Source organism: Pristiophorus japonicus, chromosome 15 (genome assembly GCF_044704955.1).
Source record: "Pristiophorus japonicus isolate sPriJap1 chromosome 15, sPriJap1.hap1, whole genome shotgun sequence".
Taxonomy (NCBI): Eukaryota; Metazoa; Chordata; class Chondrichthyes; family Pristiophoridae; genus Pristiophorus; species Pristiophorus japonicus.
In genome coordinates this window covers 7,494,514-7,520,462 of record NC_091991.1, presented here as the reverse complement: position 1 = coordinate 7,520,462, position 25,949 = coordinate 7,494,514, and the positions used below count along the sequence as shown (strand labels likewise).

General features: G+C 50.1%; 1 protein-coding gene across 1 annotated transcript in view; it reads right to left on the bottom strand.

Annotated features, from left to right (window-relative positions):
- The window catches only part of nav3 (neuron navigator 3), a 463,067-nt gene that overhangs the window by 120,774 nt on the left and 316,344 nt on the right, over positions 1–25,949 (bottom strand). Inside the window, exons 16-18 of the mRNA XM_070900107.1 lie at positions 21,766–22,236; positions 14,292–14,333; positions 8,892–9,052 (exon numbers count right to left, since the gene is read on the bottom strand). Of these exons, the coding sequence (XP_070756208.1) occupies positions 8,892–9,052; positions 14,292–14,333; positions 21,766–22,236 (674 nt within the window). The remainder of the gene's footprint in view (positions 1–8,891; positions 9,053–14,291; positions 14,334–21,765; positions 22,237–25,949) is intronic.

Here is a 25,949-nt window from a genome sequence, read left to right as displayed (position 1 = left end):
CGAATTAACTGCGCAGATAGCAGTTAACGGGTATGATGTAATTGGAATCACGGTGACATGGCTCCAGGGTGACCAAGGCTGGGAACTCAACATCCAAGGGTATTCAACATTTAGGAAGGATAGACAGAAAGGGAAAGGAGGCGGGGTGGCATTTCTGGTTAAAGAGGAAATTAATGCAATAGTAAGAAAGGACATTAGCTTGGATGATGTGGAATCGGTATGGGTGGAGCTACGGAATACCAAAGGGGCAGAAAACGCTGGTGGGAGTTGTGTACAGACCTCCAAACAGTAGTAGTGAGGTTGGGAATAGCATCAAACAAGAAATAAGGGATGCATGCAATAAGGGTACTGTCATGTATTCAACCAGCATTGTAACCCATGTACAATCTAACCTAAGGTATTCACTGTAAGAACACTGACCACGTGGTGGTGAACTTGTGGGAGACACTCCTAACCTAGACCTTCAGATATAAAAGGGGAAGCTCCACCCTCTTCCTGCACTTGAGTGCAAAGAAATAAAGGACAGGTCACAGACTGACCTTCTCTCAAGCATGGGCCTCGTGTGCATTTATACTGTATAGTAAGAACGTATCAGGTACAGCAATTATCATGGGTGACTTTGATCTACATATTGACTGGGCTAACCAAATTGGTAGCAATGCGGTGGAGGAGCATTTCCTGGAGTGTATTAGGGATGGTTTTCTAGACCAATATGTCGAGGAACCAAGCAGGGAGCTGGCCATCCTAGACTGGGTGATGTGTAATGAGAAAGGACTAATTAGCAAACTTGTTGTGCAAGACCCCTTGGGGAAGAGTGACCATAACATGGTAGAATTCTTTATTAGGATGGAGAGTGACACAATTAATTCAGAAACTAGGGTCCTGAACTTAAGAAAAGGTAACTTCGATGATTTGAGGCGTGAATTGGCTAGAATAGACTGGCGATTGATACTTAAAGGGTTGACGGTGGATAGGCAATGGCAAACATTTAAAGATCACATGGATGAATTTCAGCAATTGTACATCTCCGTCTGGAGTAAAAATAAAACGGGGAAGGTGGCTCAACCGTGGCAAACAAGAGAAATTAAGGATAGTGTTAAATCCAAGGCAGAGGCATATAAATTGGCCAGAAAAAGCAGCAAACCTGAGGACTGGGAGAAATTTAGAATTCAGCAGAAGAGGACAAAGGGTTTAATTAAGAGGGGGAAAATAGAGTACGAGAAGAAGCTTGCCGGGAACATAAAAACTGACTGCAAAAGCTTCTGTAGGTATGTGAAGAGAAAAAGATTAGTGAAGACAAACATAGGTCCCTTGCAGTCGGATTCAGGTGAATTTATAATGGGGAACAAAGAAATGGCAGACCAATTCAACAAATACTTTGATTCTGTCTTCACGAAGGAAGACACAAATAATGTTCTGAAAGTACTAGGGGACCGAGGGTCTAGTGAGAAGGAGGAACTGAAGGATATTCTTATTAGGCAGGAAATTGTGTTAGGGAAATTGATGGGATTGAAGGCTGATAAATCCCCGGGGCCTGATAATCTGCATCCCAGAATATTTAAGGAAGTGGCCCTAGAAATAGTGGATGCATTGATGATCATTTTCCAATAGTCTATCGACTCAGGTTCAGTTCCTATGGACTGGAGGGTAGCTAATGTAACACCACTTTTTAAAAAGGGAGGGAGAGAGAAAGCGGGTAATTATAGACCGGTTAGCCTGACATCAGTAGTGGGGAAAATATTGGAATCAATTATTAAGGATGAAATAGCAGCGCATTTGGAAAGCGGTGACAGGATTGGTCCAAGTCAGCATAGATTTATGAAGGGGAAATCATGCTTGACAAATCTTCTGGAACATTTTGAGGATGTAACTAGCAGAGTGGACAAGGGAGAACCGGTGGATGTGGTGTATTTGGACTTTCAAAAGGCTTTTGACAAGGTCCCACACAAGAGATTGGTGTGCAAAATCAAAGCACATGGTATTGGGGGTAATGTACTGACGTGGATAGAGAACTGGTTGGCAGACAGGAAACAGAGAGTCGGGATAAATGGGTCCTTTTCAGAATGGCAGGCAGTGACTAGTGGAGTGCCGCAGGGCTCAGTGCTGGGACCCCAGCTCTTTACAATATACATCAATGATTTGGATGAAGGAATTGAGTGTAATATCTCCAAGTTTGCAGATGACACCAAACTGTGTGATGGTGTGAGCTGTGAGGGGGACGCTAGGAGGCTGCAGTGTGACTTGGACAGGTTAGGTGAGTGGGCAAATGCATGGCAGATGCAGTATAATGTGGATAAATGTGAGGTTATCAACTTTGGGGAGAAAAACACGAAGACAGAATATTATCTGAATGGCGGCAGATTAGGAAAAGGGGAGGTGCAACGAGACCTGGGTGTCATGGTTCATCAGTCATTGAAAGTTGGCATGAAGGTACAGCAGGCGGTGAAGAAGGCAAATGGTATGTTGGCCTTCATAGCTAGAGGATTTGAGTATAGGAGCTTGGAGGTCTTACTGAGTTGTACAGGGCCTTGGTGAGGCCTCACCTGGAATATTGTGTTCTATTTTGGTCTCCTAATCTGAGGAAGGACGTTCTTGCTATTGAGGGAATGCAGCGAAGGTTCGCCAGACTGATTCCCGGGATGGCAGGACTGACATATGAGGAGAGGCTGGATCAACTGGGCCTTTATACATTGGAGTTTAGAAGGATGAGAGGGGATCTCATAGAAACATACAAGATTCTGACGGGACCGGACAGGTTAGATGTGGGTAGATTGTTCCCGATGTTGGGGAAGTCCAGAACCAGGGAATACAGTCTTAGGATGAGGGGTAGGCCATTTAGGACTGAGATGAGGAGAAACTTCTTCACTCAGAGAGTTGTTAACCTGTGGAATTCCCTGCCACAGAGAATTGTTGATGCCAGTTCATTAGATATATTCAAGAGGGAGTTAGATATGGCCCTTATGGCTAAAGGGATCAAGGGGTATGGAGAGAAAGCTGGAAAGGGGTACTGAGGGAATGATCAGCCATGATCTTATCGAATGGTGGTGCAGGCTCGAAGGGCTGAATGGCCTACTCCTGCACCTATTTTCTATGTTTCTATTTTACACATGCATCATCATCATCATCATAGGCAGTCCCTCGGAATCGAGGAAGACTTGCTTCCACTTTTAAAATTAGTCCTTAGGTGACTGAACAGTCCAATATGAGAACCACAGTCCCTGTCACAGGTGGGACAGACAGCGGTTGAGGGAAAGGGAGGGTGGGACTGGTTTGCTGCACGCTCCTTCCGCTGCCTGCCCTTGATTTCTGCATGTTCTCGGCGATGAGACTCGAGGTGCTCAGCGCCCTCCTGGATGCACTTCCTCCACTTCGGGCGGTCTTTGGCCAGGGACTCCCAGGTGTCGGTGGGGATGTTGTATTTTATCAGGGAGGTTTTGAGGGTGTCCCTGTAACGTTTCCTCTGCCCACCTGGGGCTCGTTTGCTGTGAAGGAGTTCCGAGTAGCCTTCCACCCAATCACTGACCTTCCCTTTTATTCTTTTACACATCGGATTACAGGAGATATACAGCTGAGAAACAGGCCACGCGGCCCAACCAGTCCATGCCAGCGTTTGTGCTCCACTCGAGCCTCCTCCTGTCCTTCCTCATCTAAATTCTTTTCTTCTCCTCCCCTATTTCATGACTCTGTACTTGCTTAAAAGCTGTTAAATTTCAAACAACTGATGGAGGGTCATCGACCTGAAACGTTATCTCTGTCCCTCTCTCCACAGATGTTGCCTGACCTGCTGAGTGTTTCTCACATTTTCTGTTTTTATTTCAAATTTTCAGCATCCGCAGCTTTTTCCACTTCATAGAATAATAGAATATTACAACACAGAAGGAGGCCATTCGGCCCATCGTACCCAGTGCCAGCTCTGTGAAAGAGTGACCCAATTAGTCCCACCCCACCCCCCCCTTGTCCTTTCCCCAATGCCCTACAAATGTTTCCCCTTCTAGTATCTGAAAGTCACTATTGAATCTGCTCCCACTGCCCTTTCAGGCAGCGCGTTCCCGATCACAACAACTTGTAAAAAAAATTCTCCTCATCTCCCTCTGGTTCTTTTGCAGAAACCCTCATAGCATTTAAAAAGTACTTGGATGTGCATTTGAAGTGCCGTAACCTTCAGGGCTACGGACCGAGAGCTGGAAAGTGGGATTAGGCTGGATAGCTCTTTGTCAGCCGGCGTGGACACGATGGGCCGAAATGGCCTCCTTCCGTGCTGCAAACTTCTACGATTCTATAATATTTTAAATCCGTGTCCTCTGCTTACCGACCTTCCTGCCACTGGAAACAGTTTCTCCCTATCTACTCTGACAAAACGCTTCTAATTTTGAACACCTCTATGAAGTCCTTACTACTAGGGGGATCAAGGGTATGGTGAGAAAGCAGGAATGGGGTACTGAAGTTGCATGTTCAGCCATGAACTCATTGAATGGCGGTGCAGGCTAGAAGGGCCGAATGGCCTACTCCTGCACCTATTTTCTATGTTTCTATGTTTCTATTAAATCTCTTCACCTTCCCTGCTCTAAGGAGAACAACCCCAGCTTCTCCAGTCTCTCCACGTAACTGAAGTCCCTCATCCCTGGAACCATTCCAGTAAACCGTCTCCGCGCCCTCTCTAAGGCCTTCACATCCTGCAGGGTTACGGACCTCGAGCTGGTCAGTGGGATTAGACTGGGTGACCTCTTGTAGGATGGTGCAGATACGATGGTAAGTACTGCAGGGAATCTAATACGGCCAGAGTGATCTCCTGGACTAGTTTCGATCGCCTGGATGGGTCGGAGAGGAATTTTCCCAGATTTAGTTTCCCCAATTGGCCTGGGTTTTTATCTGTTTTTTGCCTCTCCCAGGAGATCGCATGGCTCCGGTTGGGGTGGAGTGTAGAATGTTGCGGTGTAAGGGGTGTCGCAGTCGTGTGGGGTGGACCGGATGCTGTTTACCTTTCCGCCATTGTTCATTGTTCATAGGTTTACATGTAACCTTCAGGGCTGCAGACCGAGGGCCGTGCGGCTCTTTGTCGGCCGGGGCGGACACAATGGGCCGGAATGGCCTCCATCTGCGCTGTAAATTTCTATGTTTCTATCCTTTCTAAAGTGCGGTGCCCAGAATTGGGCTCCAGCTGAGGCCTAAGCAGTGATTACCTCATCGGGCCGCGCTGGATTCTGGACAGTTTTACTTGGCGGAAGTCTCTCCCGCCCAGTCACGGGTTAAAATGCCATTGGGGTTCCCATGTGTTCATTAGTTACTGAGGCTCTCTCCAGAATCTGACGGCTTCCTTTTCCTCCCCAAAACCAGCGGCGTCAAGACATGGGAAACAGAGCGGGAAATGGCATCGCTCCATTTTAACTACTTCGCCCGTCTTCATTCCCTCTCTTCGGGCAGGGTTAAAATTCCCCTCTTAAGTGTCGATATGATAGAAATGGTTTCCTTGAATTTCAAGGGCAACACCGTGGCTTCTGACAGTGATGTATGTCACAGCACACTGAATGGATTGTAGATTAGTCGTGATGGACCTCTCCAATTGTCAAATAAATCTAATATGCCACTGACATTTAAACCTCTCTGCAGCAATCGCACTTTGTCAAAAGGAATTCCCACAGTGATATAAATCTACAGATTTAATTTCTGAAACCCACTGAAAATGTCAAGTCATCGAGTCCTCGGTTACATAGAATGACATCAAATTTACGGCACAGAAACAGGCCATTCGGCCCAACCAGTCCATGCCGGCGTTTATGCTCCACTCGAGCCTCCTCCCGTCTTTCCTCATCTAAATCTATCAGCATAACCCTCTATTCCCTCTCCCCCATATGTTTATCCAGCCTCCCCTTAAATACATCGACACTATTCGCCTCAACCACACCCTGTGGCAGTGAGTTCCACATTCTCACCACTCTCTGGGTAAAGAAGTTCCTTCTGAATTCCAGATTGGATTTATTAGTGGCTGTCTTATATTTATGACCGCTTGTTTTGGTCTCCCCCACAAGTGGAAAAATGGGGGGAAATGTGCATCGTTTGTGCCTCCCATTAGTGCCCCCAGGGGGCGCAAACGATTTCTCGCCCGGGACATGGGGCTGCGACCGCCTCCTGCGATATTCAGCGGGAGTTAGCGGAGGCACAAACCGGCAGCACCCTGCTCCTGCCGGTAACCGCCCAGGCCGCTGCGCCGACGATGGCGGCGTCATCGCCGTGCGCTGGGACCCGCTTTCGCCCCGGAGCGGAAATTCCCTAGCGACCCGTGAGGCCACCACGGGGGGGGGGGGGCGATGGATGTCAACGCCACGCCTCGCGGGTCGCGAGCCGGGCCGCGCCCCGCTCGTGGGGGGAGAGAAGTAAAGGTGAGGTGCGTGCCGCCATTTTGTTTCCACGGCCGACTTACCGGTGCCGCCATGTTGCTCCCGTGGTGGAGAGGTCGTTGCCCGTTGTCCCATTGCCGAGCTCGCAGCCTGCCCTCTCCTTTAACGGAAAGCGAGGGTCCCGTGCTCCCACCCAGGCTACGCGGCGCTCCGCCTAGCGTTGAAAAATGCCCACGGCGAGTGCCCCGGTCCCGTCCCCGAGAGGGAGTGGAGTGCCCGACATTGCGCTCCATTTCCTCTCGGGGGCGCTAACCTCAATTTCGCGGTCACGGCGGGACTTACTCGCCTGGCACAGGAAGTCCCGCCTCGGTTACTAGGGCGCTACCAAATTTTGGCCCCATCCTCTCTACGTCTATCCTATTAAACCCTTAAAGACCTCTATCAGGTCACCCCCTCAGCCTTCACTTTCCGAGAGAAAAGAGTCTTAACCTGTTCAATCCTTCCTGTCATATGATGAGTTAATGATGAAAACATAAAAAGCAGAACAAGGCGCGGATTGAATCCAATTTCACCTTGTTTGTCAGCCGTGGCTCAGTGGGCAACACTCGCACCTCAGAGTCAGAAGGTTGTGGGTTCAAGTCCCACTCCAGGGACTTGAGCACAAAAATACAAGCTGACACTCCCAGTGCAGTGCTGAGGGAGCGCTGCACTGTCGGAGGTGCCGTCTTTCAGATGAGATGTTAAACCGAGGCCCCGTCTGCTCTCTCGGGTGGACATAAAAGATCCCATGGCACTATTTCAGAGAAGAGCAGGGGAGTTCTCCCCGGTGTCCTTGGGCCAATATTTATTCCTCAACCAACTTCACAAAAAAAGATTATCTGGTCATTATCACATTGCTGTGTGTGGGAGCTTGCTGTGTGCAAATTGGCTGCCGCGTTTCCCACATTACAACAGTGACCACACTCCAAAAGTACTCATTGGCTGTAAAGCGCTTTGGGACGTCTGGCGGTCGTGAAAGGCGCTATATAAATGCAAGTCTTTCTTTTTCTTTGTGGACAATTATACAGCAAGTTGTTGAGGAGTGACTCAGGCAAAATGGCCGTCCAGGCAAGCAATGTCTCTGGCGCTCTCGGGGTTAATCCTGAGCCCCCATCCAGCTATCCGGATTGCAAAGGAGCGCAGTGCAGAGAGAAGAGTAACAAGATGAGTGCCTCGATTCATTGATCTGTGCCACCTGCCCGTGTGCAATCACACCAATCCTTTTTAGAAGTGCAAGAGCTCGAATTTGTGTGATAGTCTAATACTGGCGCTAGCCAGTCATAAGAACCTAAGAAATAGGAGCAGGAGTCGGTCATTTGGCCCCTCGAGCCTGCTCCGCCATTCAATAAGATCATGGCTGATCAGATCATGGACTCAGTTCCACTTCCCTGCCCACTCCCCATAACCCTTGTCTCTCTTATCGCTCAAAAATCGGTCTATCTCCACCTTAAATATATTCAATGACCCAGCCTCCACAGCTCTCTGGGGCAGAGAATTCCACAGATTTACAACCCTCTGAGAAATTCCTCCTCATCTCAGTTTTAAATGCAAGGCCCCTTATTCTGAAACTATGCCCCCTAGTTCTAGATTCCCCCACGGGGAAAAACATCCTCTCTGCATCTACCTTGTCGAGCCCCCTTAGAGTCTTATACGTTTCAATAAGATCACCTCTCATTCTTCTAAACTCCAATGAGTATAGGGCCCAACCTGCTCGACTTTTCTTCATAAGACAATCCCTTCATAGACTCATAGAAAATTGAACAGTAGTAGGCCATTCGGCCCTTCGAGTCTGCACCGCCATTCAATATGATCATGGCTGATCCTCTATCTCAAACCATATTCCTGCTTTTTCCCCATACCCCTTGAAGTCTTTTGTTTCTAGAAATCTATCGATCTCCCTCTTAAATATATTCAGTGACTTGGCCTCCACAGCCTTCTGTGGTAGAGAATTCCACAGGTTCATCACCCTCTGAGTGAAAACATTTCTCCTCATCTCGGTCCTAAATTTCCTCCCCCGTATCCTGAGACTGTGACCCCTTGTTCTAGACTCCCCAGCCCCGGGGAAACATCCTCCCCGCATCCAGTCTATCCAACCCCGTCAGAATTTTATACTTTTCAATGAGATCCCCTCTCGTTCTTCTAAACTCGAGTGAATACAGGCCTAGTCGACCCAATCTCTCCTCATACGACAGTCCTGCCATCCCAGGAATCAGTCTGGTGAACCTTCGCTGCACTCCCTTTTTGGCAGGTATATCCTTTCTTAGGTAAGGAGGCCAGAACTGCACATCTCAGGAATCAACCTCGTGAGCCTGCCTCCCTGTTTGACATCTCTCCCCGTTTCTGTTTCCAGTGAAGTTAAATCGGGAAGCGATGTAGAGAGGGGCTGCAGACTCGCAATCGCCTGTTGTATGCCGGCGCTCGTTGTCGCGATCCGCCTCCCCACCCCCCCTCCCCTCCCCACCCCCGACTGTATCAGCGGTGTCTGGGGCCACTGATAGATCAGGCAATGCGGCTCACCTAAGTGGGTGAAATTGTATATCCCGCTGCAAGGGGAAGAGATGGCAGAAGGCGAGGGCAGGGGCGACTGATTGACCGTGTCCTGAAGGCCACCGGTGGAGTGAGAACGAAGCCATTCCTTGCCCTCCTCGTGGCTGGTTTGGCGAGATGATGGGGTGTACCTGCAGGGACATATTACCAAGCAAATTTAAAACATTTCCATCACCGAGCAGACCCATCACTACATCAACATAACGCCTTTAGCCAGGTAAAACATATCACGGCACTGCACATGAGCGTAATCAAACAAAGCTTGACGCTGAGCCACACCAAGGGAACGGTAGCGTAGTGGTTATGTTACTGGGTCAATAATCCAGAGGTTCTAGACTAATCCACAGACATGTAGTTCAAATCCCACCACGGCAGCTGGGGAATTTAAATTCAGTTCGTTAAATAAATCTGGATTTAAAAAGCTAGTATTGGCAATGGTGAGCATGAAACTACCGGATTATCAGGAAAAACCCATCGGGTTCACGAATGCCCTTTCGGGAAGGAAATCTGCTGCCCTTTACCTGGTCTGGGCCTATAGGTGACTCCAGACCCACAGCAATGTGGCTGATGCTTAGCTGCCCTCTGAAATATCCCAGCGAGATACTCGAGGGCAACTAGGGAGGGGGCAATAAATGCAGGCCTTGCCAGTGACACCCACATCCTGTGTATCAGGAGAAATTAGGGCAGGTGGCCAAAAAGGTAGGTTTTAAGGAGTGTCTTAAAGGAAGAGGAGGGTGGGGGGAGAGGCTTAGGGAGGAACTTCCAGGGCCCAGGCAGCTGAAGGCACGGATGCCAATAGTGGGGGTGAAGAAGGTTTTGTTGCACAAGATGCCAGAGTTCGCGGAATGCAGAGTTCGCGGAAGGATGTAGGGCTGGAGGAGGTTACAGAGATAGGGAGCGGGGCCGATGCCATAGAAACATAGAAAATAGGTGCAGGAATAGGCCATTCGGCTCTTCGAGCCTGCACCACCATTCAATAAGATCATGGCTGATCATGCAACTTCAGTACCCCATTCCTGCTTTCTCTCCAGATCCCTTTAGCCATAAGGGCCACGTCTAACTCCCTTTTGAATATATATTCCATGGAAGTATTTGAAGCACAAGGATGGAATTCCAGGCGTTGCCGGACCGGGAGCTGGCGTAGGTCAGCGAGCACAGGGGGTGTTGGGTGAACGGGACTCAGTGTGGTCTTTCCAGAACTGAGTTAGATTAAAATACTTCTTTGACCAGACAGCGAGGAAAAGCTATAGAGGAAACCAACACTTCAGAATAACGTGAGCTTTCAGTAATGTCAACACAATTGGACCACAAAAGCAATTTGTGGTGTTTTGATGAATGTCTGTGAAGAGCATGGACAAAAAAGAGACAAGTTTAAGTAAATAAAAGTCACTGCTCATTTATTTTCACAGTATGCGGCGAGGAGATCTTGCACAATGACTTAATCACAGACAGAAACTCCGCACAAAAGGACCTAATTACTGTCTCTTATCTCCAAAAAAGAAGGCTGAGGGATTGCCTTGAAGATTATGAAGGGTGTCGATAGGGTAGATGTAGAGAGAACGTTTCCACTTGTGGGGGAGACCAGAACCAGGGGCCATAAATATATGGTAGTCACTAATAAATCAAATTGTGAATTCTGGAGAAACCTCTTTTCCCAGAGAGCGGTGAGAATGTGGAACTCGCTGCCACAGGGAGTGGTTGAGGCGAATAGTACCGATGCCTTTAAGGGGAAGCTGGATAAACACAGGAGGGAGAAAGGAATAGAAGGATATGTTGATGGGGTGAGATGAAGAGGGGTGGGAGGAGGCTGGTGTGGAGCATAAACACCGGCACGGACTCGATGGTCCGAATGGCCTGTTTCTGATACCCTTTAACACCACAAAGTCTAACTGTTAGTAAGTAAACACAGGCAAATGTCAATCAGAGTCTACTCATTGTTTCATCAGAGAACCTCCTGGGGGGCAGGGGTGATTAGGAAGGTGCAGTGCAGACGGTTTGCATTTGGGAGCGAGGCAGACATTTAAGGGGGCACCTGAGTTTGCTGTTGCTGCAATTCCACCCTCAATAGCTTTCTTCTTTAAAAAATCATCATCATTGGCGGTCCCTTGAACGAGGATGACTTGCTACCACACCAAAAGGGATGAGTTCACAGATGTTTCAATGAAGGACCCGATGTTCCAGTCCTGAACTCCAAAGGTGGAAGATGCCTGTGTGTGGATTTTTTTAACGTGAGGTGACCGTTGCACACCAGCCACCACACGGGGCTTGACAGAGCCAGGTCTTGGTCCAGTGGCGAGGGTTAACCAGGACGACTGGAGAGACCTGCTCTGCTGCACGGACCCAGTGCGCTACACATATCGCACAGTGTGGGCTGGGCCCGTGCTGCCCCCTGGGCCCTCGGCTCTTCTGGGCCCCGAACCCTCATTCGCCGCACCTCCGCCCACGATCTCTCGCCGCTCCTCCGCCCCGACCTTCCCGCACCTCCGCTGTGCCTGGGCCCCGCCGGTGTTCCAGCCCCGCGCTCTCACCGGCGACCTGGGCCTTGATGACGTCACCCAGTCGCCCACCTCAAAGTCGTCGCACACTTGGGACGACTCGCGCTGGAAGCTGTCGTGGTCGGGAGTATAAAGAGCTGGAGTGCCGGGCCCCTGCGGCACCGTGGGCCACCCCGACCTGCGAGGAAAAAAATCATTCTCGCGACGGAGGCATTACCGGTGTTTATTGCCCATCCATCGCGGTACGCTACAACTGAGCGGTCCACCTGGCTGCTTCAGAACGCAGTTGAGAGCCCTCCGCGTTGGTGTGGGACTGGAATCATACTCAGCCCCGGGGCTGAGGGGCGGCAGGGTTTCCTTCCCTCAGGGGCGTCAGTCAACCCGATGGGCTTTTAACGACAACGTGACAGATTCAGGTCCCCTTTTACTGGCACCAGCTTTTCACTTTTAACTGAATTGAAATTCTCCATTGGCCGGGGGGGGGGGGGGTGGGTCCATTATGAACTCGTTAAACGGGCTGGATTCCCGGCACGTTGCCGGCTTTGTCCCCGCCCCCGGAGGGGTGGCAATGGTGGCGCCGAGAGTTTCTGGGTGGGCGGCCAGCTCCCAGCGCCCCCGCCGGGAAATGCCTTGGCGGTTTTGCGGTGGCGCGGAGCAGCACGGCCCGGGAGCGCCGAGTCGGTGTGGAACGCTGCCGGTTTCGGCCGCGCTGCGATTTTTGTTGGACGCCGAACCTCGAGCGCCTCCCGTGGCGATCAGAGCTGTCCGGCGGAGGGGAGTGGTATTGCTGAATGAGATAAGTTTGATTGCTTTGCTTATTTTTATTTTGTCCTGATGTTGGGTGTTCAAGGTATTGGGGATGTTTCTTGTGGCGATTTTATTTTCCGGCGACGCCTCTCTTAGGGCACTTCCAGGCCGGGTCCTTAGCTCGTGATTTTCGCGTGCTCAGCCAGCCTAGCACCCTGAGAGGGGTGTGTAATGCCCCGCCCCACACTCCGGGCCCAGCTGGTGAATTTTGTGGCTGCCGACGCAAACCATTTCCCGGCGCAAACGTTACCGACCCGTCGCCATTACTACCCGGAAATTCCAAAAATCCAGCTCTTAATCTCTGAGATTATCAATCCAAGATTTTTAACCAGTAAGGGAATTAAGGGTTACGGGGAGAGGGCGGGTAAGTGGAGCTGAGTCCACGGCCAGATCAGCCATGATCTTGTTGAATGGTGGAGCAGGCTCGAGGGGCTAGATGGCCAACTCCTGCTCCTAATTCTTATGTTCTTATAAGATCTCTGGAGTACTAGTAACATAACCACGACACTACCATGTACCCACCAGGGTGAGACAACGTGGGATAAAGGCTAAATATCGAGAGCTGGGGAGGAGACACTAGGCCCAGTCTTGCTCCCCCTCAGACCTGTTCCAGGAAACAATGGCCCAGAAATTCCGTTTTCTCCTTCCCGCGGGCGTTCGACTAGATTTTAGAGAAAAAAAGTGCGCAGACCTGAAGGTGCTGTGCCCGCTCGACTTTCCGATGCACGGGCCTCCTCTTGCTGCGCATCGCAGCGCGTGCACATCGGGACATGCGCAAGACTGGGGCTGGAGTCACATGTCTCTGGGCAGCCAATCAGGTATGGTATATTCTCATTCATAGTAATAAGAGTTTCATAAGTCCGAAACTCCGATTACTATGAATGAGAACCCCCCCCCCAAACACCCAAAATAAAAAATAGAAAATATACACTACATATTTAGGATTCATTTAAATTGAAGTTATTAATGTCTTATTTATTCCCGATTTTTTTTAAAGTTTTTTTAATTATGCCTTAAAATAAACTTACCGTTGTGCGGAAGGTTTTTAACAATAAAATATGTTTTCATAACTTATTTTTACATGTTTTTGTGTGCTTTAAAACACTTGCGCCTGTAACAGTAGGCTATACTCCTGCTTTTTCAGGCGCAAGATTATTGAGGACATTTGTACGCGTAAATATCGGAAATTTGCACGTACAAGTGTCTTTGCTCCCGATGTGCGTGAGATCTTTCAAGCCAGAAACTTGACAGATTGGAAAAGCCGGTTTTCAACTAATGTGCGCAGCGCGCTGAAACCCGGCTGTTCCGATGCCTTTCCGGGTCCGCATGAACTTAGTACGGGCCCGGGGATATCGGAATTTCAGGCTCATTATGACCATCCCAATCAAAGGCAAAAAACATGGAAGTTGCAGCTCACGACCCAAATTAGCCGAATTATTTCGCTGTGCGTCCCGGGCAGCAAGTCTCTCTCCCTCCCCGTCCCTTTGTCGAATTGGGACACCCGGGAAAACTAGTAAATGGCCTAACCAGCTTCTCCAGCACAACCGGCAAGGTGAGGTTGTTCCAGGAGCCTCTTTGGCAGCACCACGCGGAACCAACAGAGTGCCAAAGAAGTTCGCAAACAAGTTGCCACATCAAAACGATGCAAGAGCGCCGATGCCCCAATACCGACGCAGTCTTTAAGCAGCTTTACTTTTGGTGAACTTTGGTGCTTACCAAAGTGGATAATGTCTGCGTTGGGGCAACAGAACATTTGGTGGGTGGCATCACCATTCCCTGGTCGGGTACGGCGCAGTGCATGCTGCCAGGAATCAGCCCTGGCCATCAGCTTCCTCGGTCCTTTGCCGCTGCTCCAGAGTGGCATTTTTCCCCATCAACCCCACCCCCCCACTCCTCGCCCAAGCCACCCTGAGCGGGTTTTCCCAAATTCTTGCCGATTAATGGTAAACTCGCGCCGGATCCCATGCTGTGACATCCTGCCCACCAGGAACTGGATTGCCACCACCAAAGAACACCAATACATACGCGCGTCAAGTCCGATTAATATGTTGTATTAAAACATCTCTACCTTAGTCCCTTTTTAGGTAGCGTGTTTCGGTCGAGTTGCACACTGTTTTAAAAACAAAGAGAAATCACTAGCAAGCACACGACAAACTCAGGCAAGGTCACAGCGCCAGGCATTGGCTGGTCCTGCACGCGCTGTCAACCTTCAAAAAATAAATAACATTCGGTTAGTCAGTTAGTGCAAAAAAGATTGCATTTTCTTCCAGTTTCCGCCCAGGCAGAAAGCTTGGCCAGGGTTATGTCTCACGCTGAAGCAGTGCACTTAGAATCAGGATAAAAGCAACTGAGTTCAAACAGGCAGACGGGACCTCTGTGTTGCGTATCTCAAGACTTTAGGATCAGACACGCAAAAAAGAATAAAGAGTCGTGCTGAGTTCCGAGATGACTGATTCTTGGGATGGGGGGGATTGTCCTATGAGGAGAGACTGAGCAGACTAGCCCTATGTTCTCCAGAGTTTAGAAGAATGAGAGGTGATCTCATTGAAACATACAACATTCTTACAGGGCTTGACAGGGTAGATGCAGGGAGGATGTTTCCCCCCCGGGGCTGGGGAGTCTAGAACCAGGGGTCACACAGTCTCAGGATAAGGGGTCGGCCATTTAGGACTGAGATGAGGAGGAATTTCTTCACTCAGAGGGTGGTGAATCTTTGGAATTCTCTGCCCCAGAGAGCTGTGGAGGCTGAGTCGTTGGGTATACTCAAGGCTAAGATCGCTAGATTTTTGGAGTCTAGGGGAATCAAGGGATATGGAGATTGGGTGGGAAAGTGGAGTTGAGTTTGAAGATCAGCCATGATCTTATTGAATGGCGGAGCAGGCTCGAGGGGCCGAATGGCCGACTCCTGCTCCTATTTCTTATATTGTTATGAATGAGGACGGTCTCGAAGACTGGACGGTGTGCGGGACGGAGCTGTTGGAGCTGGGTGAATGAGATCTTCGCCTCTCCCAGGAGCTCTCGTGGCATTCGGTTGTGGTGGGGGAGGGGAGCGATATAACAAATTGTGTGGGACAGGCTGGATAAACCCAAAGGGGCTTTTCCTGCCCGTCATTGATCTCACGCCCGTGCCATTCGTCGAGTTGAGGAGAATTCGTTTGTCCCAGAATGCAGCACTCGTCGCTGGCTCTCTGTCACCACTCACTCGCTCTGGACCCCTTAGAATAGAAGACCATAAGAATTAGGAGCAGGAGTCGGCCATTCGGCCCCTCGAGCCTGCTCCACCATTCAATGAGATCATGGCTGATCTTCTACCACAATTCCACTTTCCTGCCTGATCCCCATATCCCTTGATTCCAAAATTCTATCGATCTCTGTCTTGAATACACTGAATGACTGAGCCTCCACAGCCCTCTGGGGTAGAGAATTCCAAAGATTCACCACCCTCTGAGTGAAGAAATTTCTCCTCATTTCAGTCCTAAATGGCCGACCCCTTATCCAGAGACTGTGACCTCTGGTTCTAGACTCACCAGCCCGGGGGAAACATCCTCCCTGCATCTACCCTGCCAATTCCTCTGGTGATATATTTTTACAACATCACCTCTCATTCTTCTAAACTCCAGAGGATATCGGCCCAATCGACTCAATCTCTCCTCAGGATCATGGCACAGGATGGGGTGGAGCGGGAGGAGGGGGCAGGAGGGAGAAGAAGAGGGGGAGGAAGGTGGAGGGTGTGGAGGGGGAGGGGTGGAATCGTACATCCACCATCTCTCTTCAACTCGAATTGTTGGAAGCGAGAGACGTATTAAGAATGGCGCACGGAGATGGAGGAGGACAGAGCCGGTTGGGGTGAAGCCGGTGATGAATGCAGGATGAGGGGCAGAGTACGACAAGGAGGAGCGACGCGCGGCTACAGCCAACAAAGCCAGCGTCACCTTCCCAAACCCATTCTGGCTCCCAGTTAATGCCGTGGTTTGGAAAACAAAGCATTCCTGCGAGGTAACGATGTTTAATAATCGGCACCATCGAAATAACATTGCAGGCGGTCATAGAATCCGACAACACAGGCCATTCGGCCCATTCGTGCCTGTGCTGGCTCCGTGAAATACTGCAGATGCAATGAATTGCTTTGACGTGCAGTCATTGTTGTCAGTTGGGTAAACCCGGTGGCCAATTTGCGCACAGCAAGCTCACACGGACTGCAATGAGGTAAACGGCATATTAAGGCTATTTTTGCTGGTCTTATTTTGCGGGGGGTGGGGGAGGAAGGAAGAAATGTGGGCCAGGACACTGGCAGATTGGTTGCTGCTCCTTTACATTGTGCCGTGGGATTTTCAAAGCTCACTTAAACTGGTGGAGCCAAGAGACGGGGCCTCGGATTAACGTCACGCTCAAACAATGAGGTCTGAAACAATGCGGCACTTCCTCAGCACCAGCCTTGATTACGTACCAGAGTGGGGTTCGAACCCACAACCTGCCGACTCGCAGGTGGGAGTGCTGCTGCCTGAGCCAAGCTGACACAATTGGTGCAATCGCCTGACCCCACGCGTCCAGCAGGCTGGGGGAAGGGGGTGCTTGGGGTCAGGGACGGGGCAACAACGTCACAGCTCCTACTCTCCAAGCTCCTTCTCTCTTTAATGCCCACCCAGACCCGACTCCAGAAGTGGAGGCAAGGGCAGCACCACAGCATCGAATAGCGTACTGAGGAGACCATTTTGTTTGTTGGATCGGGAGATTTAGTTTTACTTTGCCTGCATATTAATTTTACCTGGAAATAATCCCCGATAAGTGAATCAGGGAAACCCGCTGTTGTGAGTTTGACACGCCAGACCCAAAATCCAGGTCCAGGCCAAAGTGCAACTGGAGTGGATCTCTGATCACGGGACAGGAAAACGGGATGGCGACTGGTCCCGCTAGGATTCCGCCCCCGATTCTCCGGTTGGCAGAGGCGGGGGTTGTGGCAGGGTGCACCATCCATCCCTCCCACAGCACGGGGGCGTGCCACGGAGAGTACCCAAGCTAAACTCAACGACGCTGCAAGACCATGAACATCTCGGGAGTTGTGTGAAAAATGGCCTCTTCCGGAGCCAGGAACGGTGTAATGTATGCACCGGTGAGTAGGCTCACAGGTTTGTAGAGCGGGGGTCCCCAATGGAGTGCTTTCTATACGGGAGTCCTCCCTTTATTTATTGGGGGCTTGGCCTGGAGGGTGTTGCACGGAGCAGACCCGCGCAATCGGTTTTTAAGTCGGTTCACAGACTCCCAGGCTGCCTGTAATTTCTGTGGTCTGGAGGAGTCCGTGTTCCACGTGTATGTTGAATGTGTGAGGTTGCAGCCTCTCTGTCAATATTTGAAGGAGCTGCTCATCAAATCCTGCTTGCAGTTCAGTCCCACGCTCCTGATCTTTGGGCACCCTGTGTGGAGGGGAGCGGGCAGGTCGAAAGGGCTCCTCGTAGGACTGCTCCTGGGCATGGCCAAGGGGGCCATCAGCCAGTCCAGGCAGCGGGCGGTCGAGGGGGTCGTTCAGCCCGACTGCCTGCCTCTCTTCCGCGGTTACATCCCAGCCAGGGTGTCCCTGGAGCTGGAGCACGCGGTGTCCACCGGTACGTTCGCGGCCTTCCGCGAGAGGTGGGCGACGGAGGGACTGGGGTGCGTCATCACCCCGGCAACCAAATTTTAATTTGATTTAAGGTTTTGTTAAAGTTCCAAATGTTAATTTGTGGGTTCTAATGCCCTTGCCAAAAGGAGGCATTTGATTTGAGTTTCACCTAAAATAGTTGTAGAGCTGTTGAGTTGTGAGTGGCTTAGCCAGTCACGTGATGTTCACAAGACTCAATAAAACCCCAGCCAGTTGGGTTCGGGGGATCCACGATGAGGCAGGTGGTTGTGAGCCTGGTGGATGAACCGGTAATGTGTAGTGTGATTGCTAAACCTTTGCTAATAAACCAACTAGTTCTTAATAGCAATGTGTTGCTGTGGATTCTTAAGCAAAGAACCCATGGACCAAATATATAATGGCAGCTTGCTTGTTAACCTTGGGCCCAGCAGGAGCTGGGGGGCAAGTCAGGAGGAGAGGCTGGAGGTCGCTTCACCTTTACAATGCCAGATTGGGAAGTTTTCATGTAGGCATTCGTGGTATAGTCCAACCTATCAAAATGGCCCCATCTCCTCATTGATCGGAATAGACTGGATGTCCACCAGGAATAGGTGCTGGGAATCTGGGTGGGGCAGCGGGCACTCCCCGAGAGTTTGCCCGCAATGAAGTTAATCGTAGGCATGGCATGTTGCCCGAGTTATGGTCATGAGCTCCCAACAGGTGAGGCTCAGTGGTGGGAGCGCTGGTCTGGAAAACAAACGCCTGTGAAAAAAAAATGTAATTAATTTTTAAGAAGCGGCTTTATATTAATGGGCTGGATTTTCGGTATTCTGCTGCCCCCTGTTAGCGCTCCGGAGGGGCGCCAATGGTGGCGATAAGCCCTGCCGGGTGGCCGGCCAGCTTCCAGCGCCCTGCCGGGACATTCGGTGCCGTTTCGGCGGGGCGAGGAGCAGTACCGCCCGGAAGAGGCGAGCCTGTGTGCAACGCTCCCTGGTAGCGACACCCGATCTATATTTGGATCGCGCCCGACCAGTAGCGCCCCGTAGTGCGCCCCCTGGTGGGACCGCCTGGGAAAGTGGGCGGCCCGAGCTGTAGCGGCCGCAGTGAGGTCAGTGACGTCCACCTCAGGTAAGTGTTGTCATGTATTCAACTGTCATTGTAACCCATGTATAAACTGAACTAAGTTGTACACCGTGAGAACACTGACCACTAGGTGGTGAACTTGTGGGAGACACTCCTAACCTGGACCTTCAGGTATAAAAGAGGAAGCTCCACCCACCTTCATCACTTCAGTGCTGGCTAATAAAGGTCACTGGTCACAGAGTGACCTTCTCTCCAGTATGGGCCTCGTGTACATTGTTACTGTATAGTAAGGACATATTACGTGTGATTGGGGTTTTATTGCGATTTACGTTGTGGTGACGTGAGTTATTTATTGGGAATGTTTTTGAGGCTTCTCTCTCGGGGCGCTCCGAGGCCGGTTCTTTAGCTCGGGATTTTCCCTTGCTCAGCCGGCCTAGCGCCCTGAGAGAGATGTGCAACGCTTCCCTGAGTGCCCCGCCCCACACTCCGGGCCCAGCTGGTGAATTCTGCGGCAGCAGAGGCAAACCATTTGCCGGCACAAAATTTACCGCCCCGCCCGGGGACACCGCCCCAACCGGATTTCCTCCCCGTTGTCTTTTAATCTCCGCACCTAACAGGACTTGATTGCAGGTTCTGGACTTGTTGTGATTCTGTGGAGGAACCAACGACTGATTTACCTGTCTGCCTTCCGTGCATGGGAGATCCTACGACACTGAGGAATATTAACAAGGAAACAGAGCGGACTAGCAGCCAAGATGATAGAAAGACAGTGTGAACAGAAGGGGGAAGGGGACAAAAACAGGAAACACAGTTAACATCTCCAAAAGAAAATGTATTTAACAAGCTGTTAACGAGTAGAAAATGCTACAATCTCCTATAGGCCTTCTTTACAGGGTTGATTGCAAGGCCTAGTATAAAATGCAGGGTGTGTTGGTTGGGAAATATTCCATTGTCAGCCGTGACTCAGTGGGCAGCACCCTCGCCTCAGAGTCAGAAGTGCAAGTTCCACTCCAGAGACTTGAGCACAAAAATCTAGGCCGACACTCCCAGTGCAGTGCTGAGGGAGTGCGGCACTGTCGGAGGTGCCGTCTTTGGGATGAGATGTTAAATTGAGGCCCCCTTTGCCAATCAGGTGGACGTAAGAGATTCCGTGACACTATTTTGAAGAAAAGCTGGGACGTTCTTCCGGCGGGGGTACTTCCAACTGAGCCAGGGCTAACATCCAACAAAATCTCCAAGAATCGGTTGATTTGGAGATGAGGGGGTTGACTTATGAAGATAGGTTGAGTAGTTTGTGCCCATACACATTGGAGTTCAGAAGAATGAGAGGTGATCTTATTGAAAAGTATAAGATAATGAGGGGGCTCGACAAGGTGGATGCAGAGAGGATATTTCCATTCATGGGGGAAACTAATACTGGGGGACATAGACTTAGAATAAGGGGTCACCCATCTAAAATTGAGATTCGGAGAAATTTCTTCTCTCAGAGGGTTGTCAATCTGTGGAATTCTCTGCCTCAGAGAGCTGTGGAGGCTGGGTCATTGAATATATTTAGGGTGGTGATTGACAGATTGTTGAGCGATAAGGGAGTGAAGGGTTATGGGGAGCAGGCAGGGAAATGGAGCTGAGTCCATGATCAGATCAGCCATGATCTTATTGAATGGTGGAGCAGGCTCGAGGGGCCAAATTGGCCTCCTCCTGCTCCTATTTCTTATGTTCTTATGTTCTTAATAGGGATAATCTTATGTGGATGAATTAAGGCCTATCGTTGATGTGATGTGTGTAACTCTTGGCAACCTGTATCACACCACCACCAGAGTCCCAAGTGATCCCAGCATCCCTTGGGAGCACTGTATATAAGCAGGCCTCCCACACTGTACCTGCACTCTGGAGTCCAATTAAAGGAGCTAAGGTCACACTTACTCATTGCATACAGTACTCAGTTTCATCCTTTATTATGAGTATAACAGTCATGGCAGAGCAGATGGAGCCTGAGTCTGTATTTAGCGGCACGATGCGCGATGTAGAATGTTGGGATACAATAGTGAGCACAGACACCGTTCACCTTGATTAAAAATAAAAGAAATTCCCCCTCAAACATCCAGAGCCAACACTTTGGGGGGAAGCATGTAGACCAGCGACAGTGAGCCAGACAAGTAAACAAGGACAAGCAAGTCTCTCATTGCTGGTACCATTCTAGTAAATCTCCTCCACGCCCGTTCCAAGGCATTGACATCCTCCCTCTTATGTGGTAGCCAGAATTGAATATAAAAACATAAGAAATAGGTGCAGGAGTAGGTCATAGGGCCCCTCGAGCCTGCTCCGCCATTTAATACGATCATGGCTGTTCTGATCATGGACTCAGCTTCACTTCCCTGCCCGCTCCCCATAACCCCTTAACCCCTTATCGGTTAAGAAGCTGTCTATCTCTGTCTTAAATTTATTCAATGTCCCAGCTTCCACAGCTCTCTGAGGCAGCGAATTTCACAGATTTACAACCCTCTGAGAGAAGAAATTCCTCCTCATCTCAGTTTTAAATGGGCGGCCCCTTATTCTAAGATTATGCCCCCTAGTTCTAGTCTCCCCCATCAGTGGAAACATCCTCTCTGCATCCACCTTGTCAAGCCCCCTCATAATCTGATACGTTTCGATAAGATCACCTCTCATTCTTCTGAATTCCAATGAGAAGAGGCCCGACCTACTCAGCCTTTCCTCATAAGTCAGCCCTCTCATCCGCGGAATCAATCTAGTTCTAGTCTCCCCTATTAGTGGGCGCAATGCTCCGGCTGGGCCCGAACCAGCGGTCTGTAAAGGTTTGTTATTGATCTGTCCGCTCAGACTGCGGGCGGGTTTCCCCCCAGCTCACCTCTCCGAGAGTGTCGACTTGACGCTTCCGGCCCTCATCAGCAGGCTCTGGATGTCCCCTTTGGCCGTGGTGGTCAGGCCAGACAGCGAGCCGTGGTGACTGAGCGGCAGGTCGATGGATTCGGAGCTGGTGTGCAGACTGGGCAGGGATGGGTAGCTGAGGGTGTCCTTGCTGCCCGCCGGCGAGCTGCTCAGACTGGCCGTCAGCTGCTGCCCGCTGGAGGTCAAGGAGTGGAGCGAGGCCGGGCTGGAGGCCAGTGACTGGCTCAGGGCGCCCCCCTCCGCCGGCGGCTCTGACGGTTTGGAGCCGCTGCCCATGCTGCCGGCCACGCACCCCGCCCCGCTCGACGGAGACTCCAGGCTGCCCTGGCGCGTCAGCGAGGCGTGAGGATTGGAGATGGCGCCGGGGTTCTTCACCGATTCCGAACTAGGCCCGGCACCCGGTTTGCCGCTAGCTTTCGTCCCAAACAGCCTGTGGAAAAAAGAGAGACAAAACAAACTAAGCCAGGTCTTTGCCACAGTAATCGATGTCCCACCCCCGATGAGATTTCTGCGCTCCTCTAATTCTGCCCTCCTGAGCAACCCTGATTATAATCGCTCAACCATCGGTGGCCGTGCCTTCTGCTGCCTGGGCCCCAAGCTCTGGAACTCCCTCCCTAAACCTCTCCACCTTTCTACCTCTCCTTCCTTCCTTCAAGACGCTCCTTAAAACCTACCCCCATCACCTGCGCTAATTTCTACTTGTGTCGGGCATGCGAACAATGTGGCCCACTTTGTTCGCCTGACACAAGACTCCCAAAGCAAGCGCTCTACTCGGAACTCCTTCACGGCAAGCGAGCCCCAGGTGGTCAGAGGAAACGTTTCAAGGACACCCTCAAAGCTTCCCTGATAAAGTGCAACATCCCCACCGACACCTGGGAGTCCCTGACCAAAGACCGCCCTAAGTGGAGGAAGTGCATCCGGGAGGGCGCTGAGCACCTCGAGTCTCGTCGCCGAGAGCATGTAGAAATCAAGCGCAGGCAGCGGAAGGAGCGTGCGGCAAATCTGTCCCACCCACCCTTTCCTTCAACCACTGTCTGTCCCACCTGTGACAGAGACTGTGGCTCTCGTATTGGACTGTTCAGTCACCTGAGAACTCATGTTTAGAGTAGAAGCAAGTCTTCCTCGATTCCGAGGGACTGCCTATGATGATGATAATTTCTACTTATGCGGCTCAGTGTCAACGTTTTATCTCATAATACTCCTGTGATGGGCCTTGGGGAGTTTCACTATGTTAAAGGCGCTATATAAATACAAGTTGTTGCTAATGGTTTCCTGAAATGAAATAAATGGCGATGTTTTAAAAATTACACACAAATCAAATCGACAAAATATGAGGCTAACTCTCTTAGTGCAATACTGAGGGAGCGCTGTACTGTCGGAGGGGCAGTACTGCACTGTCGGAGCGACAGTACTGAGGGAGCGCTGCACTGTCAGAGGGGCAGTACTGAGGGAGCGCTGCACTGTCGGAGGGGCAGTACTGAGGGAGCGCTGCACTGTCGGAGGGGCAGTACTGAGGGAGCGCTGCACTGTCGGAGGGGCAGTACTGAGGGAGCGCTGCACTGTCGGAGGGGCAGTACTGAGGGAGCGCTGCACTGTCGGAGGGGCAGTACTGAGAGAGCACTGCACTGTCGGAGGGGCAGTAGTGAGGGAGTGCTGCACTGTCGGGGGTGCCGTCTTCCAGATGAGTCACTAAACCCAGTCCCCGACTGCCCTCTCTGGTGGACGTATAAAGTGCCACAGGAGTTTTCAAAGAATTCCTGTCCAATATTTATCCCTCAACTAACATCATTAAAAAACAGATTATCTGGTTATTATCACATTGCTGTTTGTGGGAGCTTGCTGTGCGCAAATTGGCTGCCGCATTTTCCTACATGACAACACTTCAACTGTATTTAACTGTAGAGCTGTAAAGTGCTTTGGGGCATCCTGAGGATGTGAAAGGCACTACCTGGACAAGGCTTGTATTCCCGTGAGTATAGAAGGTTAAAGGGTAACTTAATTCAGGTGTTAAAGATGATTAAAGGAATTGATAGGGTAAAAAAAGACGCATTTATATAGCGCCTTTCACGACGTCTCAAAGTGCCTTACAGCCAATGAAGTCATTTATTGAAGTGTAGTCACCGTTATAATGTAGGAAATGTGGCAGCCAATTTGCACACAGCAAGCTTCCACAAACAGCAAGGAAGAGGCATATAACTTGGCCAGCAAAAGCAGCAAACCTGAGGACTGGGTGAATTTTATAATACAGCAGAGGAGGACAAAGGGTTTAATTAAGAGGGGGAAAATAGAGTATGAGAAGCTTGCTGGCAAGATAAAAACTGACTGCAAAAGCTTCTATAGATATGTGAAGAGAAAAAGATTAGTGAAGACAAACATAGAGGTCCCTTGCAGTCAGATTCAGGTGAATTTATAATGGGGAACAAAGAAATGGCGGACCAGTTGAACAAATACTTTGGTTCTGTCTTCACGAAGGAAGACACAAATAACCTTCCAGAAATACTAAGGGACCGAGGGTCTAGTGAGAAGGAGGAACTGAAGGAAATCCTTATTAGGCGGGAAATTGTGTTAGGGAAATTGATGGGATTGAAGGCCGATAAATCCCGGAGCCTGATAGTCTGCATCCCAGAGTACTTAAAGAAGTAGCCCCAGAAATAGTGGATGCATCGGTGATCATTTTCCAACAGTCTACCGACTCTAGATTGGTTCCTATGGACTGGAGGGTAGCTAATGTAACACCACTTATTAAGAAGGGAGGGAGAAAGAAGGCGGGTAATTATAGACCGGTTAGCCTGACATCAGTAATGGGGAAAATGTTGGAATCAATTATTAAAGATGAAATAGCAGCACATTTGGAAAGCAGTGACGGGATCGGTCCAAGTCAGCATGGATTTATGAAAGGGAAATCATGCTTGACAAATCTTCTGGAATTTTTTGAGGATGTAACTGGTAGAGTGGACAAGGGAGAACCAGTGGATGTGGTGTATTTGGACTTTCAAAAGGCTTTTGACAAGGTCCCACACAAGAGATTGGTGTGCAAAATTAAAGCACATGGTATTGGAGGTAATGTACTGATGTGGATAGAGAACTGGTTGGTAGACAGGAAGCAGAGAATCGGGATAAACGGGTCCTTTTCAGAATGGCAGGCGGTGACTAGTGGAGTGCCGCAGGGCTCAGTGCTGGGACCCCAGCTATTTACAATATACATTAATGATTTGGATGAAGGAATTGAGTGTAATATCTCCAAGTTTGCAGATGACACTAAACTGGGTGGCGGTGTGAGCTATGAGGAGGACGTTAAAAGGCTGCAGGGTGACTTGGACAGGTTAGGTGAGTGGGCAAACGAGTGGCAGATGCAGTATAATGTGGATAAATGTGAGGTTATTCACTTTGGTGGCAAAAACACAAAGGCAGAATATTATCTAAATGGCGGCAGATTAGGAAAAGGGGAGGTGCAACGAAACCTGGGTGAAAAGTTGGCATGCAGGTACAGCAGGCAGTGAAGAAGGCAAATGGTATGTTGGCCTTCACAGCTAGGGGATTTGAGTGTTGGAGCAGGGAGGTCTTACTGCAGTTGTACAGGACCTTGGTGAGATCTCACCTGGAATATTGTGTACAGTTTTGGTCTCCTAATCTGAGGAAGGAGGTTCTGGCTATTGAGGGAGTGCAGCGAAGATTCACCAGACTGATTCCCGGGATGGCAGGGCTGACATATGAGGAGGGACTGGATTGACTTGGCCTGTATTCACTGGAGTTTCGAAGGATGAGAGGGGATCTCATCGAAGCTTATAAAATTCTGACGGGACTGGACAGGTTAGATGCAGGAAGAATGATCCCGATGTTGGGGAAATCCAGAACCAGGGCATAGTCTAAGGATAAGGTGTAAGCCATTTAGGACTGAGCTGAGGAGAAACTTCTTCACTCAGAGAGTTGTTAACCTGTGGAATTCTCTACCACAGAGAGTTGCTGATGCCAGTTCGTTGGATATATTCAAGAGGGAGTTAGATATGGCCCTTACGGCTAAAGGGATCAACGGGTATGGAGAGAAAGCAGGAAAGGGGTACTGAGGTGAATGATCAGCCATGATCTTATTGAATGGTGGTGCAGACTCGAAGGGCCAAATGGCCTACTCTTGCACCTATTTTC